The sequence below is a fragment of the Clupea harengus genome, chromosome 8, assembly GCF_900700415.2.
Source record: "Clupea harengus chromosome 8, Ch_v2.0.2, whole genome shotgun sequence".
Taxonomy (NCBI): domain Eukaryota; kingdom Metazoa; phylum Chordata; class Actinopteri; order Clupeiformes; family Clupeidae; genus Clupea; species Clupea harengus.
Window position 1 is genome coordinate 12,597,231 of NC_045159.1, and position 15,000 is coordinate 12,612,230.

Consider the following 15,000-nt stretch of genomic DNA (forward strand, 5'->3'; position numbering starts at 1 on the left):
CATGTGTGTGTGTGTGTGTGTGTGTGTGTGTGCTTGTGTGAGAGTGTGTCCGTGAAAGGACCTTGGTGTGAATAACTTTGGGGTTATTTTCATTTCTCAACAGTTTTTTTAATTCTCTGTCTCTTACTTATTGTATCACTTCCTCTTCCCCTCTCTCTCATCCCTCTCTCCTCCTAACTCTCTCTCTCCTAACTCTCTCTCTCTCTCTCTCTCCATCTCTCTCCCTCTCTCTCATCAAGATACACAGATGCTGTGCTGTTATTTATGTTTCCACTTGGTCTGGCTTTCATGTGAATTATCCACAGGTCCTGTGCAGCATAGCCTCACTCGCTAACTGGACAGTAGAGACTGCCCTCCTTTTATTGAAGAGACAGAGAGACTGCACCAACTCCATATAGACATGAGGGGACTGAGAACGGGTGGGGGTTGGATGGTGGACGGGCTAGGGGTGGGTGGGTGCGGGAGGTGGTGGAGACTCAGAGACAGACTGCACCAATCCAGCGCATAACAGGGGGAGGCAGAGAGAGAGAGAGAGTCAGAGAGGGAGAGAGAAATTGAGCTACATACAATCTGTGGCAGTATTAGCTTCCTTTCCCCTCTTTTGAGACTGATTTAAAACAACTGGATGGGCCGAAGCTATATGGCTACCCGTCGACCCAGCTGAGGCTGTCAGAATCGCTTAGCGCCGCCGCTGTCCGTCTAATCGGCTCGGATCAGAGCGAGAGAGATGAGAGGGAAAGAGATAGAGCCAGGGAGAAGGGGAGGAGGGGGGGGGGTCGGAAGGGAGGACGGAGGAGTGCTCCATCTTAGTTCTCCCTTATATGCCTTGCTCTCTACTCAACTCTAAACTAGCAGCAGCAGAGCTGACTGACTGAGAGTGACTGAGGGGTAAAGCTGCAGTGGCAGTGGCGGTGGCAGTGGCTGCTTCAACCTGTCCTCTTTAAAGTAAAACCCATCCAGTCTCGATGGAGATCTGCTCTCACCAAATACAAATTTGGACAAGGAGGGGCAGGGCAAACGGAGAAGACTGGCTGGAGGACGAGAGAAAGAAGGAGAAATGGAAGAAGGATAAGACGGATAAGATAAGACAGGAGAGGAACAGAGGATTGGAAAGGCCATGAGGAGGAGAGGGAGGACGGAGGTGGCAAGGAGGGCACTTCCTCTATCAGGCTGGCATGGATAGAAGGGAGAAAGGCTGACACTGTCTCTTAGTACGCTGACTTTTTATAGCGTAGTGAAGTAAGGCTCAGGCTGCTACAGCATCATGGAGGAAGGCTCTGACAGAGTATGAAGAGCTAAGAAGGACAAACAGTGCCCTGAAAGAGGCAGAGCATGGTGCAAATACAGGGGATGTAGAATGTTGTGAGAGGCCTAAATTGCACATAACCAGTCTGCATACATAGGGCCCTGAGGCCAGTCCTCAGACATTTGTTGGTCGTAGATGATTTGTCAATTCACCCATTTCTTTTTGTTTTACTTTACTTTCAACTTGCATGTAGGAGAGATTTATTGAGAGGCATGACATTTAAAGGATAATTTGCCATTTATTTCCGTACAACTGTTTACTAACGGTTTCCATGTTTCCATGTAAACCAAATAGCTATCACTTTATTTTTGTAGTTAAGTAATGCTTTTCAGTAAAATTGCCGTAATATTGCAATAGACAGTGGAAAATTCAGTTTTTTATAAACAAAATCTTTCAAATCTTACAGATGAAAAAAAATCACCACTCAAAGAAACAGGAGTTATATATGAAATACTCCTCTAGTTTGGCTCAAAATGCATCGGCAATTTCCCCTTTTATGATGGCTCTGATCAGCTGAGGAGTCTGAGGAGGTATATATGCCTGGCTCACACCCAGCTCTCCCCTTGATCATTAAATCACCACTGTGATGTGTGGGAGGGCAGGGGTAGATATTCCATCTTCCACAGTTCATAGCTTGATATATGAGGAGACATCTATCAGTGGATCCACTCATTTGCTTTCTGTTTTTTCCTCTCTCTCTCTCTCTCTCTCTCTCTCTCTCCATAGACATCCGTGATCGACGAAAAAAGCCGGTCATGCTCTTCATCCACGGCGGCTCGTACATGGAGGGCACGGGCAACATGTTCGACGCCAGCGTCTTGGCCGCCTACGGCAACGTCATCGTGGTGACCATGAACTACCGGCTGGGCGTACTGGGTGAGTCTCCTCCTCCTCCTCCTCCTCCTCCTCCTCCTCCTCTTCCTCCCAGCGCCTCCTCTCCTCCCTCTGTGGGAGAGCTGGTGGACGGAAGGAGTGTGTGTTCCCTCGTTCTCCTCCAATAACCATTCCACAAGACATTTCACAATGAAATACTGGACGTCTGTAGCCTCTGTATTGGTCATAGAGTAGAAGAGGATCTTTAGTGTGGATGAGCTATGGGAGAGCGTGAGCTACGGCCCCATGAGTTACACTGATGTATAACCTTCAGCTGAAACACGGATCATGTTGCAAGGAAGAGTGGTGAAGGCGTGTGATTTAATTTACAGTTCGAGATATCCATACAGGTTGAGGTGGTAATGTAATGGATTCTCAGAAATACTGGAGAGACTAAGCTTTGTCAGTGTGTTTTACCACACAACATCAATGATTTGTTCAAGTAAGCTGTTACTGTGTTACATTATTGTAAAGGAGAGAACAGGGCAGGCCACTAAGGTTGGTCCCATGTGGTATTTGGTTTGATTTATTTATTTGTGTAGTTTCAGAGATAGGTCTGCTTCACTGGGAACTGGGAACAGGTCACGTTAGTTTATTTTCCAATGTGCTCCATTGTTCCACTTCCATTTCTCTTGGCAAACTGTGAGGGGAGATGTGGAATGGGGAAGGAAATGTGTGGCAAATGTACCGACCACACACTGTTTTCCTACCTGATTTTATTGAAGTCACTGAGCATATGTCTGAGTCAAAAGGGTCAAAGCATTCTATGTGTGTGTGTGTGTGTGTGTGTGTGCGTCTGTCTCTGTGAGTGTGTGTGTGTGTGTGTGTGTGTGTGTGTGTGTGTGTGTGTGTGTGTGTGTGTGTGTGTGTGTGTGTGTGTGTGTGTGTGTGTGTGTGTGTGTGTGTGCGTGAATGAGGGAGAGAGAGAGAGAGAGAACGAGAGAGTCTATTATCAAGCCATCTGTCTGTCTTTCTTTGTGTCAGTGTAAGTAAATGCATGCCAAGCAAAATATTCATATGTATATGTCTGTCAGTTTGAGGCCGCCATGTACAGCTGTATATATATATATATATATACCCTGATATTCTGTTATTTTTCTGTGTATGTGTGTGTGTGTGTGTGTGTGTGTGTGTGTGTGTTGTTGTCGTCATGTATGTCATTATGTCATGAAAATGTATACAGTATCAGTCAGTCTATGTATGCCAGTGTGTGTCTGTTTGCCTTTGTGTGTATGTTGTTCAAGACACACACAGACACACGCACGCGCGCACACACACACACACACACACACACACACACACACACACGCACTCAAATGTACACAGATGCTGCTGAGCCATACAAAGGGATGATGCAGTGTCCTTGATTCCTTTAACATGGTTGAACGTTTTAGTATGTGGGCGAGGAGAGTAACCTTTCAGTGAGTTTTCTCTCCCTTGCTCGTGCTCTCTCCCTCTCTGACTCTCGCTCTCTTGCTCTCTCACTCTCGTGCTCTCTCTCCCTCTCGCTCTCTCGCTCTCTTGCTCTCATGCACTCTCTCCCCTCTCTCTGTTCTGCTCTAAAGAGGTTATTCTACAGTAGTGAAGAGGATTATGGTTGTGTGAACATGTGTGTGTGTGTGTGTGTATGTGTGTCTCTCTCTCTCTGTGTGTGTGTGTGTGTGTGTGTGTGTGTGTGTGTGTGTGTGTGTGTGTGTGTGTGTGTGTGTGTGTGTGTGTGTGTCGGTGTGTGTGTGTGTGTGTGTGTGTGTGTGTGTGTGTGTGTGTGTGTGTGTGTGGTGTGTGTGTGTATGTGTGTGTGTGTGTGTGTGTGCATTTGTATGTGTGTGCATCTGTATGTGCATTTGTGTGTAAGTCTGAGTATGAGTGTGTGCATCTGCATCTGCCAGCTTGAGTGTGTTTCAATGAGTGCATGTGTGTGTGTGTGTTTGTGTGCATTTGTGTATGCAAGTATGCGTGTGTGTGTGCACACGTTGCCATCCTGGCAGCTTCTCTGATTGGATGAAGCCATTTTTGAGCGATAACAGTAGGGGGAAAAAAAAACAATGGCCCACATTTGAACAAAGGCTTTAGCTCATAATCTTAAATCTTATCCCAGTCTTACTCTCCCACAAACAAACTTATGCAGACATGTGTATGTGCGCTGAGCATCTCTGTGCATATAGAGAGAGGTAGAGAGGCATGGAGAGAGAAAGGGGAAGAGGGGGGCTGAGATAGAGAGAAAGATGGGGAGAACACAACACACTGTAGAGAGGGGGAGAGAGAGAGAGAGAGAGATGGGAACAGGCTAAAAATAAACCATCAGAAGTGCTTTTGTAAATCTGCAGTGAAGCAAAGAATTCATTCAAACAAATGATAATGCAATGTGGACACATACACACATACACACAGACAAACACACACAAACACACACACACACACGCACACACACACACACACACACACACACACACACACACACATGCACACAGACAAACACACACACACACACACACACACACACACACACACACACACATCATCATCATCACAATCCTGGCACAAATGGTCTAATTAAACATGTGCAGATATGTTCTATCTCTCTCTTAATTTGTGTAAACAGCCAGTAGTAGATGCACCAGCGTTTGACTGAAGTCCAGTCCCATGGCACTCCTTGCACCACCCAAATAAATCTCTCATTAAACATGCCCTCCTCTCCTCTCTTTTGTGAGCCAGGCAGCCACACTATGAAAGAAAGGCTTTGAACGCTGACCGTTTGTCAGGTGCCAGAGATGCATTTCTCTGGACTCATTTTTTTACATTTGTTTTTTTGTTGTTGTTATTTTCTTTTTGTTGTTGTTTTCTGTGAGCACATCCTTGCGCTGTGAAGCACACCTTCCCGCTGCCCGAGTTCAGCCCCAGAGCACCCAAAGAGCCCCCTAACTTCAGCAGCACAGCCATCTGTTCAGACTAATTAACTAATTAACTGATTAATAAACACTGGGGAAGAGCCCAGCGTTCATTGACCTTGTGTGCGAGAGAATTTTTTTTATTATCATTATTTCGTTTTTTTTTTTCACATTACTTTCGCTGCTGTGGTGCTCTGCTGTGCAGCAACCCATAGAAGTGATCGCTCTGGCTCCGGCAAAATCCACCCTATTTGCAGGAACAGATTACCCTAATTAGGTTCCTAATTCCATGCAAGACTTTATTTCGTGGGGTTTATATATTTTCTCTCTCTATGTCTCTCTCTCTCTCTCTCTCCCTCTCTCTCTCTCTCTCTCCGGCAAGAGCAGAGCACCAAATCTCTGAATTAGGATGCACAGTCACCCCTATGTCTAACTGAAGCATATTTGCTTTGAGGTATTTTTACCCTGACACCCGTAGCTTATTGGCTGATTGCGAAGCGTAATCGTTTTGATTACAAATTTGAATTTTTACACCACAAGAAGTAATTACCAGATTCTGACGTTATCCACAGTATGAAAGATCTGAACACGATTTTATTTTTTGTCTTTTTCCTTTTTTTCTCTCCCCGTTTTTCTTCATTCCCCTTTTTTCTCACTCACACATGTCATAAATGTAAGCAAATAGCAATCAACAAATCCGATGCACAATAAAGATGAAGAACACTAGGGAAAGGTCATATCTTAAAATTGCACAGGACAATGTAGCACAGGATGATCCAAGCCCTTTACCATAGAGCAAGTGGAGCAAAGCTTTGCACGAAAGGTTCAAAGCGCCACGCAAAGGAGCACTGGCATGACACCGCTGGCAGCCCTCATACAGCGCATGACATATATAAGATATACACAGCTCCGTTCATTTGGTATTAGCCGTAACGAATACACTGCAGCAAATGCAACAGCAGAAGTGTCAGCAGCAACCTCCGTCGCTTTCCACACAGCTTCTGCTTTAGGCTAAGGCACAGACGACGGGCATGAGCCTTGTGTTCGACAGACACTTAGAGTCGGGGCGAGTAAAGTGGTTCCCCTTCCCTTTCCCACTACCTCTTGAGCGAGGACGTCCTAAATATTGCAAGTCTCTCTCTTTTTTTCCACCGCTCGCCTTCCGCCCGCTGCGCTGACAGTCCTCTCACTTGAGTGCTCGCCCGGGCGGGCGCAGACAGGAGGCAGCTTGTGTCAGCACGGCCTCCTGGTGGCACGGCTGAGGTGGGTAAGGCTGGCAGACCGGCACGCCGACACAGACCCCAGGTTCTGCATAACCAGCACATCTCATCCCAAGCAAGGCACAGCGTAGCGGCGAAAGGGGATGTCCAGCACAAGTTATGATGAGTGTGCGGAATACAGAGTGCTGTCCTCAGTCTAAACATATGTACTGTAACAGAGGAGTATTTCTTTCATACCTCTGTGCTATTAATGGGTATTACATTTCCCTGTGCCCTGGAACATTTGCAGATCAGATATTTTGTTCAAGGTTTTTTCCAGTGGGGACACATTTCGACAACAGATCCCAGATCAGTCAGGTCTTGGAGCCACACCCTGGCCACAACAGTCTGTGTCTAACCATGATGACTGTGTTACTGTACATCTGTGCTAGGTGAAGCTTCTGAGAGAATAAAGAGGGTACTCTTCCTTTATCCAATTCCCTCTGAGCCCATAAGCATTAACAAAACATGCATCTTGCATAGCAGTTGGTCTGAAACAACAGTACTCAGTCTCTGTCAGTAACAGTCTCTCCTTCATATCTCATCTCATCTCAACGGCAAGTATCTCTGCAGGCAACGACTGGTCGCTTCAAACGGGGAAGACTAATGACACTTCATACGCAAACCCCTTTAGGGACCACAGAGTCTTCTTAACCTACATGCCTGTCACTATGACCGTTTATTTATTGGCTAAATGAGGGAGCAATTTGACGGCCCATCTGTCGCTCCTTGCAGTGGTGACCTCAGGCCACTCATAAGCATTAACGCCGAACCCAGCCTAGCCTAGCCTAGCGCTGGAAAGGTCTGACCTAGCTTGTTTTAAACTGATTTATTCCTTTATCCTTGCAGACGTTTGTGTTCCAAACGACTTGCACCATATACGTTTTTTTTTTATATGTATGATCCTTGTGTATCACCCCCATGACTGTGGTGTTGTCAGCGTCTTACTGTACCAGTTGCTCTACTACGGGAACACTATGCTACTATCTCTGGCTGTGCCTCGGCACAGATTGGTGGTGATGAGTCATGTAAGTGAAATGAACCAATCGTGTCTCGTCTCGCTCCACTGCAAGCCAATCAGTCAGACTTTGGGGCGGTAGCTCGGAGGGGTTAGAGGAGGCCGTTAGAGCGTGAGGCTTTTCCGGAGAGCACTACAAAAGCCTCATTTGACCGAATGCAGTGTCCAAACTGAGCTGGCCTCTTGACTCGCTCTCGCACCAATCTTGCCCTAATCTGGATAGAATTTAGCCTCGATCTGAATCAGGTTGCTTCCTGGGAAGGCAAAAACATTAGCTGCACAAATGCCCCTTGCATGCTTGAGGAATAGGTTTTTTTCTATGGCTCAAATTGACCAAACACTCAAGAGTTTTAAGTTTTTCACATGAGTCAGGAGTTGCGTGATCATACTGAGTATGGCAGCTGTGATGCAGTCATACCGCTGGTCTCCTTTTTAAGCCCATGGGGAGGTAAGATGACAGGAGCTGAACTCATTGTGTGAGAGCACAATAATCTACTGCTTAGTGAAGCCATTAGCTAAAGCAGCCAGCTATGTAGAAATGTACAGCTTCATCATTTCCACTCATTACGTACCTCCCTCCCTCTACCCCCCCCTTTCTTTCTCTCTTCCTCTCCCCTCTCTTCCTCATCCTTCCCTCCTTGCCTCCCTCTCTCTCTCTCTCTGCTTCTCTCTCTCGTTCTCACACCCCAGAATCTCTCTCTCTTCCCCACCCTCTCTCTCTTTCAGAGGTTGAAGTCTTTTTCACAGTTCTTTGGCCGTTACCTAAAGCAAGTGTTGAATATGCATGAGAGCGGCCTCCCAAACTGCTGCTCTCAGCGTTAAAGTCGGCAGGAAGCCCAGCTCAGCAGACAGGAAGAGTATGGCAGAAAACTTACGGGAGGGAGAGGTGAGAAAGAGTGAGAGAGCGAAAGCAAGTTAGAGGGAGGAAGAGAGTGAGAGAATTTTGAAGAGAAAATCGACAGAGGATCCATCTCGCTTGTCCTCTTTTGACAGTTGCAGCTTCTGCTCTCTGGTATGCGGTTGGTTGCAGCACCTGTTCTGGCCACATTGGTTCATCCGTGTTTGCATGTGAACGGGAATCGGGCCGAGAATAGCTGTCTTGTCCCAGAGGCTCTGGATGGTTGCCAGGCAACAGCTCGCAAACAGCACAGAAGCAGGTTAATTTTATGACCCCCCCACCCCCACCCCCACCCCCCCCACACACACACACACACCTCCATGTCAGGCCTTTAGCCTCGCCCCAATATCACTCTGCCTCCCTGACTTCATCCACCACAGACCAGCACTAATAACTCAGACCATCACCAACACCACATCCAGCACAACAACTCTACCAACCCCACCATCACCATCACCATCACCATCACCATCACCATCACTACCACTACCACTACCACTATCACTACCACTACCACTACCACTATCACTACCACCACCACTTCCACTACCGCTACCGCCAGCAACACCTTTAACATTAAGGACTCCAGTGCCACCACCATTCTGACAAAGAGCAACAACATTACCATGGCTGCCATCACTAAAAACAACAACAGTAACAGTAACACCCCACCACCACCAACACTAGCGCCACCACCAACAGCAGCAGCACTGTCACCAACATAACCTTTACCACCAACAAGACAACAACATCATGCCTAAATGCTCCCAATAATAGAGAAGGGTTGTTACTGAATCAGAAACCATGACTGATCTTGATAAATACATGTATCCTGCATGAGGGAAGGAGAGAGAGAGAGAGAGAGAGAGAGAGAGAGAGAGAGAGAGAGAGAGCGAGATCAGTGGATTAGTGATGTAATCATATAAATGATGCAAGAAGAGCATCACTATTGTTTGTCTATTTTAAATAACAGGGGAACTCTCAATAGGAAACATTTGAGCACTATTACTTTTTAATGACAAACATTGAGAGTGGTTTTCTGGTGAGTAACGGTAATACGTATTGAGTATACTCCTCCATGTATACTAGAGGAGGGTATGTAGAGGAAACCGTCATATTTTCCAATAGAGTGCAAAGTTTTCTCCACAAAAAAGCGCCACAGGCTGCTCCCGAATGAGGATTATGCAAGGTCCTTGACTAAATTGCATTTGGAAAGCAGACTCCATTGAAAGCAGATTTAGTCCAGAACTAGGTTTAATCCCTGTCTGGGAACGCAGCCCTATATGCAACCAAGCTGCCACTGTACATCTCCCGCATGTTGTCTGCTTCTCTTGTGTGGGAAAATGAAACACTAAATTATTGAAAACTTGCTTTATTTCACGTCACCATGATCTCCCGTAAAGCTGACGTGAATGTAGGTTCGACTCCTGAATGGAGGTTGAAATATTAATTTCTCATTTTAGCTTTTTTTTTTTTTACAGGTCATTTACTCGTACAGCTGAGGTTTTGAACCTAGCATATAACCTGAACAACCTGCATTTTAGCATAACTAGACAATACATTAGCAGCATGATTCAAAACACAAACAGCCCTGCCATCATGTTTTAGACCTCCGACAAAGAGGAAAGGAAGGACATAGCACTAAAAGTTCTCTGGTGTCATCATCTTTTTATTGTCATCTGCATTATTTTTAAGGTATAGAGGTATTCTTGCATTGACGATTACGCCTTCAAGTTGACGGAAACTCAGATCTAGCATAAAAAAAAAAAAAACAGAAACCCAGTTTTGGTGTGTAGAGCTAAATGCTCACGTGTCACACATACCTTCCATGTATTGGAAGACACGTGGTACTATAAGGATAAACATAGAAGTAAATGTAGAGATGGTTAGTTTCATCAAAGGCCAGTGAAAGGCAAGATATTTTGCCTTTCATGCATTTGCCTTTCATGTGTTCCTCTCTGTGACTTCTGCCTGACTGAGGCCTCTCCTCACCACCTCCAGGAAGGGCATTATGGATGGTCTATTGTTAGATGACCATATTTGGGTGAAAAATTTGATGTTTTTTTTTACATGCAAAGAAGTGTATTAAAGACATCTATTTGAAAACATTATTCATTCATCTGAATCATTTTAAGGGGCTCCATGGACTTAATCTTCTGCCTGCTAATTTGTGACTTTTGTTTTAGTCTTTTTAAAATAGACAGGACATCATGTCTCTTTCTGTGTGAGTGTCCCTCTCTTCCCCTCCACCTTTGTCTCTCTCTCTCTCTCTCTCTTTCCAGTTCATGCACGCTCTACCTCACAGATATATGGTCTTAAGGCAGAGTGCTTTTATTCTAGCCTATTTGTGTCCCTTTTCCTCATATTGCAAAGTTAAAGGGGCCTCGGAGATCGTTCCCAAGCTGTGTCTTCTCGGGAGATGAGAGGGGTGGGGAGGAAATTCTTCGATGGGCGGACGGATTTGATGTACCATAAATTCAGTTTGACTTGGCACATCAAACGCCATGTTTTCAGTGCAGCCACTGGGCTTTATAAGCAATTGTTATAGCTGACATGTTACTCATCTATAACCCATTACAGGCTGATTTCAATGAGCAGGGGGACACAGGCCTGACCCATCCATTATACACATAATTATGAACACACACACAGCAGTTTTGTTAATTTGACTCAAGGATGTGTATGTCTGCATGTGTTTGTGTTTGTGTGTGTGTGTGTGTGTGTGTGTGTGTGTGTGTGTGTGTGTGTACGCGTGGCTTCCCCCCTGCTACTGCCTGGGAGCATTAATCAAGGCCCTGCCAGTGTCATTGTTTACCGTCTAGGAGCACTATAACTATGCACTGAAAAGAGTCCATTAACAGTCCAAACAAGCAGATCACCCCAAGCCATCCGCCTCTCCCCTCCTCGCCGCAGCTCAGCTTGTAAAAGAGGCTGGGAATAGGCAGAATACAAAATGCCTGTCGTCTGCAGATTGCTCTTCATATGTTTGAAAACAATGCCTTTACCTGTGAAGTCATATGAACTTTATGGAGGTCAATTTGGTACACTGTAAACCTGAACAAGTTCAGAGTACTTAAAACGTTTGATGTAACCGATTACATAATAAAATTTGAGTACATGTATTATTATTTTTAAGTAAACTTAACTTAAAAATGATACATCGGCTATACTGATTTATTTTGTTATCGTTTTCATAATTTTTAAGTTCTCTGAACTTATATTCAAATATTTTTATACTTAAATCTTTTAACCTCTATGTACTAAATTATTTTCACTCAACAACACAAAATAAAATTAGGTTTTAAACCTTAAAAATCAAGTTCAGTGCACTTAATATTGGTGAAAGAGTTCAACTTAATTATTCTGAGTAAATAATACTTAAATAGCTAACTTTTTTTAAGTGAGCACTACTTATTTTCAATTATTGACCACATATACTGATTTTCTGGTTCTGTTTACAGACTTTAAACTGAAAGTTACTCTACAAGAAACATTCAAATCTATGTAAGATTTCGATTAAAAAGAGTGAGATGAGAAAAACTTAAGAGGTATCACATCATTTATATTTCTTGTAAAACAACTGACAAAATAAAAGTTTACATCAAAGCTTTAAAGAACAGCGTTACAAAGTTAACAAGTCAACAACAAATCGTTTATTTCAACAACTAATTTTTTAAGGTGAGTAAGGACCGTTTCAGAGGTTTGTTGTCATCCAGACACATACAAATGTTCTGTATGAGAATGTGTGCGTGAGTTTTTGGGGATATTCTAAATTGAAAGCATATGTCAGGCCAAACAACAGCATAAATGCCTCAGAAAACCTCTGCACCCAATTCAAAGATGTTCTCGCAGCTGAAGGGGTCAGGACCCGATGTAAGGAGAGCAACAGGAGCATCATCAAAATCTGGCTCCTCTTCCTCCTGCAAAACACCATCAATACAATTACCAGGAGAGTTTCAATGGAAACACTTACAAAAAACTGACAGACAGACTTGGAGCAAAAATGCAAATATATTCTGGAATTATTTTCATTATGTAAAATACCTGAAGACACAATCAGATTTTGTTATATTTATGGATATTAACAGGGCTTACATTGCAGGTCTTGAACACAGAAACATCCTCACGCAGGTAGACAGGAAGTGCACGAAGGGACAAAGTGCGTCTCAAATTGACATCATGATATTCCTTGATTGACAAATTAAAATAATAATTATTGCAGGAATATATTTGAACTTGTTCACTGCTGTCAAGGCCCTCTCAACAATAACTCATAAATGTGTCAATGTTCTGATGTATGATCACTATCAGCTGACAGATTCCTTGGCAATTAATAATACATAGTATTAACTAATATTAAAGTTTCAGTAACAAACCAAATGTGAAGGTCATAAGCCTCGAGGAGCTCCCGTAGCACCTCTGCTGTCTTGCCAGTCCGTGATGCCTTCTGCCTGTACACAAAAATATCTCCTTTGGTTGACTCCTCTTCTTGTTGTTTATATGCAACACGAATGCTGTCAGGGCAAAAAGAATATTGTAGGTCTTGACTGAAGTTCTCGACAATTATTGTTAGCTTGCTGCTAACATTTTTATCCATCAGACGCATTAAAACACATAGAAGCTAGCTAGCTGTTAAAAAGTTACATATAACATTAGCATGCTGATATGAATTATATGGTGTTTCTGTAGAACATAGCTTTAGCTTTAGCTTCCTAGCCGCCAGCGCCAACAGTCGTGCAACTGAACTTGCTACTTGACAGCCAAAACGTGATCACTCAATACTAATTACAAAGAGGGAAATTCGCCTCTTCTTATCGCAATTTCACTTGCTCCGGCAATTTTGTCTCAACAAACACCTAAAAAACACTGTTTACTTACCAGATAAGGACGCTTAGCAGCGACAGGATTACTAAAATATCTCCTTTGGTGGAGTGACCAGACGTCCTCTTTTACCCGGACATGTCTTCTTTTCGAGACCTAAAAAATGCGTCCGGCAGTGATTGCAAAATCGTCCAGGATTTTGCCTCGTCGGATATTTGTGTTTCTCTGGGTCCTTCACAAACTAGTTTTTACGCCCTTACAAGTTTAGGAAAGGGTATCTCCCGTTCCACCTTCTAGCACAAGCTCTGACTGTAGCGAGAACTGTCATTGGTCGACCGGCCTCTCAGTGTTGCCAGATGCACGATAATTATCCTCCAAAGACGATTATTTTGAGCATTTGGTACGATACTTCACCATTTCCAATCTGGCAACACTAAGCACCGTGCCGCTTCCAGTAGTTGCATTGTTTACAACAGCAATGACATCTGCATGTGGAAAAGATGTCAAAATTTCGTCGCGGGGGGAGGGGCGGGGTCATCTGTATGCTATACACTACCACGCCCCTCCCCGCGACGAAGTGTCCTCTTTTTCACAAACTCAAATATGGTCACCCTACAGTTGGTCGACTCCTCTTCTACAGGAGGAACATACTTATAGAAGTCTAACTGATACTATACAATTATTGAGCCTGCTGTCTCCGTCTCTCATCACAAGATCTCTGATTCTGTTCTGAACTAGTCCTGCAACGACGTTGATGACGTCAGACGTCACGTTTGAATGAAACTAAAAAAATATGAGTTATCAGGCAATGTTTACTCAAACAAATACATTCCAATACAATTAAAACGTCTTCACTTGCTCAGAAAACTAATACATTTAAAGTTGGGTCAACTAAATACCAGGTTTTAAGTACTGAATACATAATGTTAATAAGTTAGTAGAACTGTTTGGGTTTACAGTGTATGGACTTGAATATAGGTATGGTTACAAGGGGATGGATTTGAGTGTATGTGTCTGGCTGTGTGTGTGTGTGTGTGGTGTGTGTGTGTGTGTGTGTGTGTGTGTGTGTGTGTGTGTGTATGTGTGGTGTGTGTGTGTGTGTGTGTGTGTGTGTGTGTGTGTGTGTGTGTGTGTGTGTGTGTGTGTGTGTGTATGTTTATATTCCTACCCTAAAGTATATCTCTGTCTTCATGCATCACTGTGGAAGTTATGAGTAAGCCAGAGATCCATGATGTGCATTACAGTTTTCGACACAGCTTTAAAGCTTTGATCATCTCTCTTGCAGACTGCAAGACTGGTTGTGTGTGTGTGTGTGTGTGTGTGTGTGTTTGTGTGTGTGTGTGTGTGTGTGTACGGTGTGTGTGTGTGTGTGTGTGTGTGTGTGGTGTGTGTGTGTGTGTGTGTGTGTGTGTGTGTGTGTGTGTGTGTGTGTGTGTACGGTGTGTGTGTGTGTGTGTGTGTGTACATCAGCAAGTGTGTGTTTGTGTGCATCAGCGTATGCGTCTGTCTGGCGGTGTGTTGGAGGAAGATGAATCATGTGGCTGTGGCAAATTAAAGCAGCTCACCACTCCTCTCCATGCATCTCCTCTCCCTAACAAGCGCTCTCTCTCTTTCCTCTGATTTAACAGCACACGTATAGGCAAGAAGTGCCAGTACTTTTAGCAGATAATACAATACTTGACTAATTTCACTAAATTTCTATTAAAACCACTCAACGTGGTTAACGAGCCGTAGGCTTGTAAACAGCCAGATGACTGTTAGAGGATGCCGTCTGTGTGTGAGGCAGTTTTACAGCTCTCTCACTCTCTCTCTCTCTCTCTAATACTCTCCCTCTCCTGCTCTGGTTTTTCTCTCTGTTTCTGCTATTTTCACTGTGCTGGAATATCCTTCTAAGAAAATTCCGATGATTCTTACCTAGCGTTGGCTGCCCCTTTCTG

The 15,000-nt window shown here is 44.1% G+C and overlaps 1 protein-coding gene across 2 annotated transcripts in view; it reads left to right on the forward strand.

Moving 5' to 3' along the window:
* Nucleotides 1-15,000, forward strand: part of nlgn2b (neuroligin 2b) — a 64,639-nt gene that overhangs the window by 38,225 nt on the left and 11,414 nt on the right. For both annotated transcript variants that reach the window (XM_031571919.2, XM_012829963.3), the window contains one exon: nt 2,033-2,182. In XM_031571919.2, the coding sequence (XP_031427779.1) occupies nt 2,033-2,182 (150 nt within the window). The remainder of the gene's footprint in view (nt 1-2,032; nt 2,183-15,000) is intronic.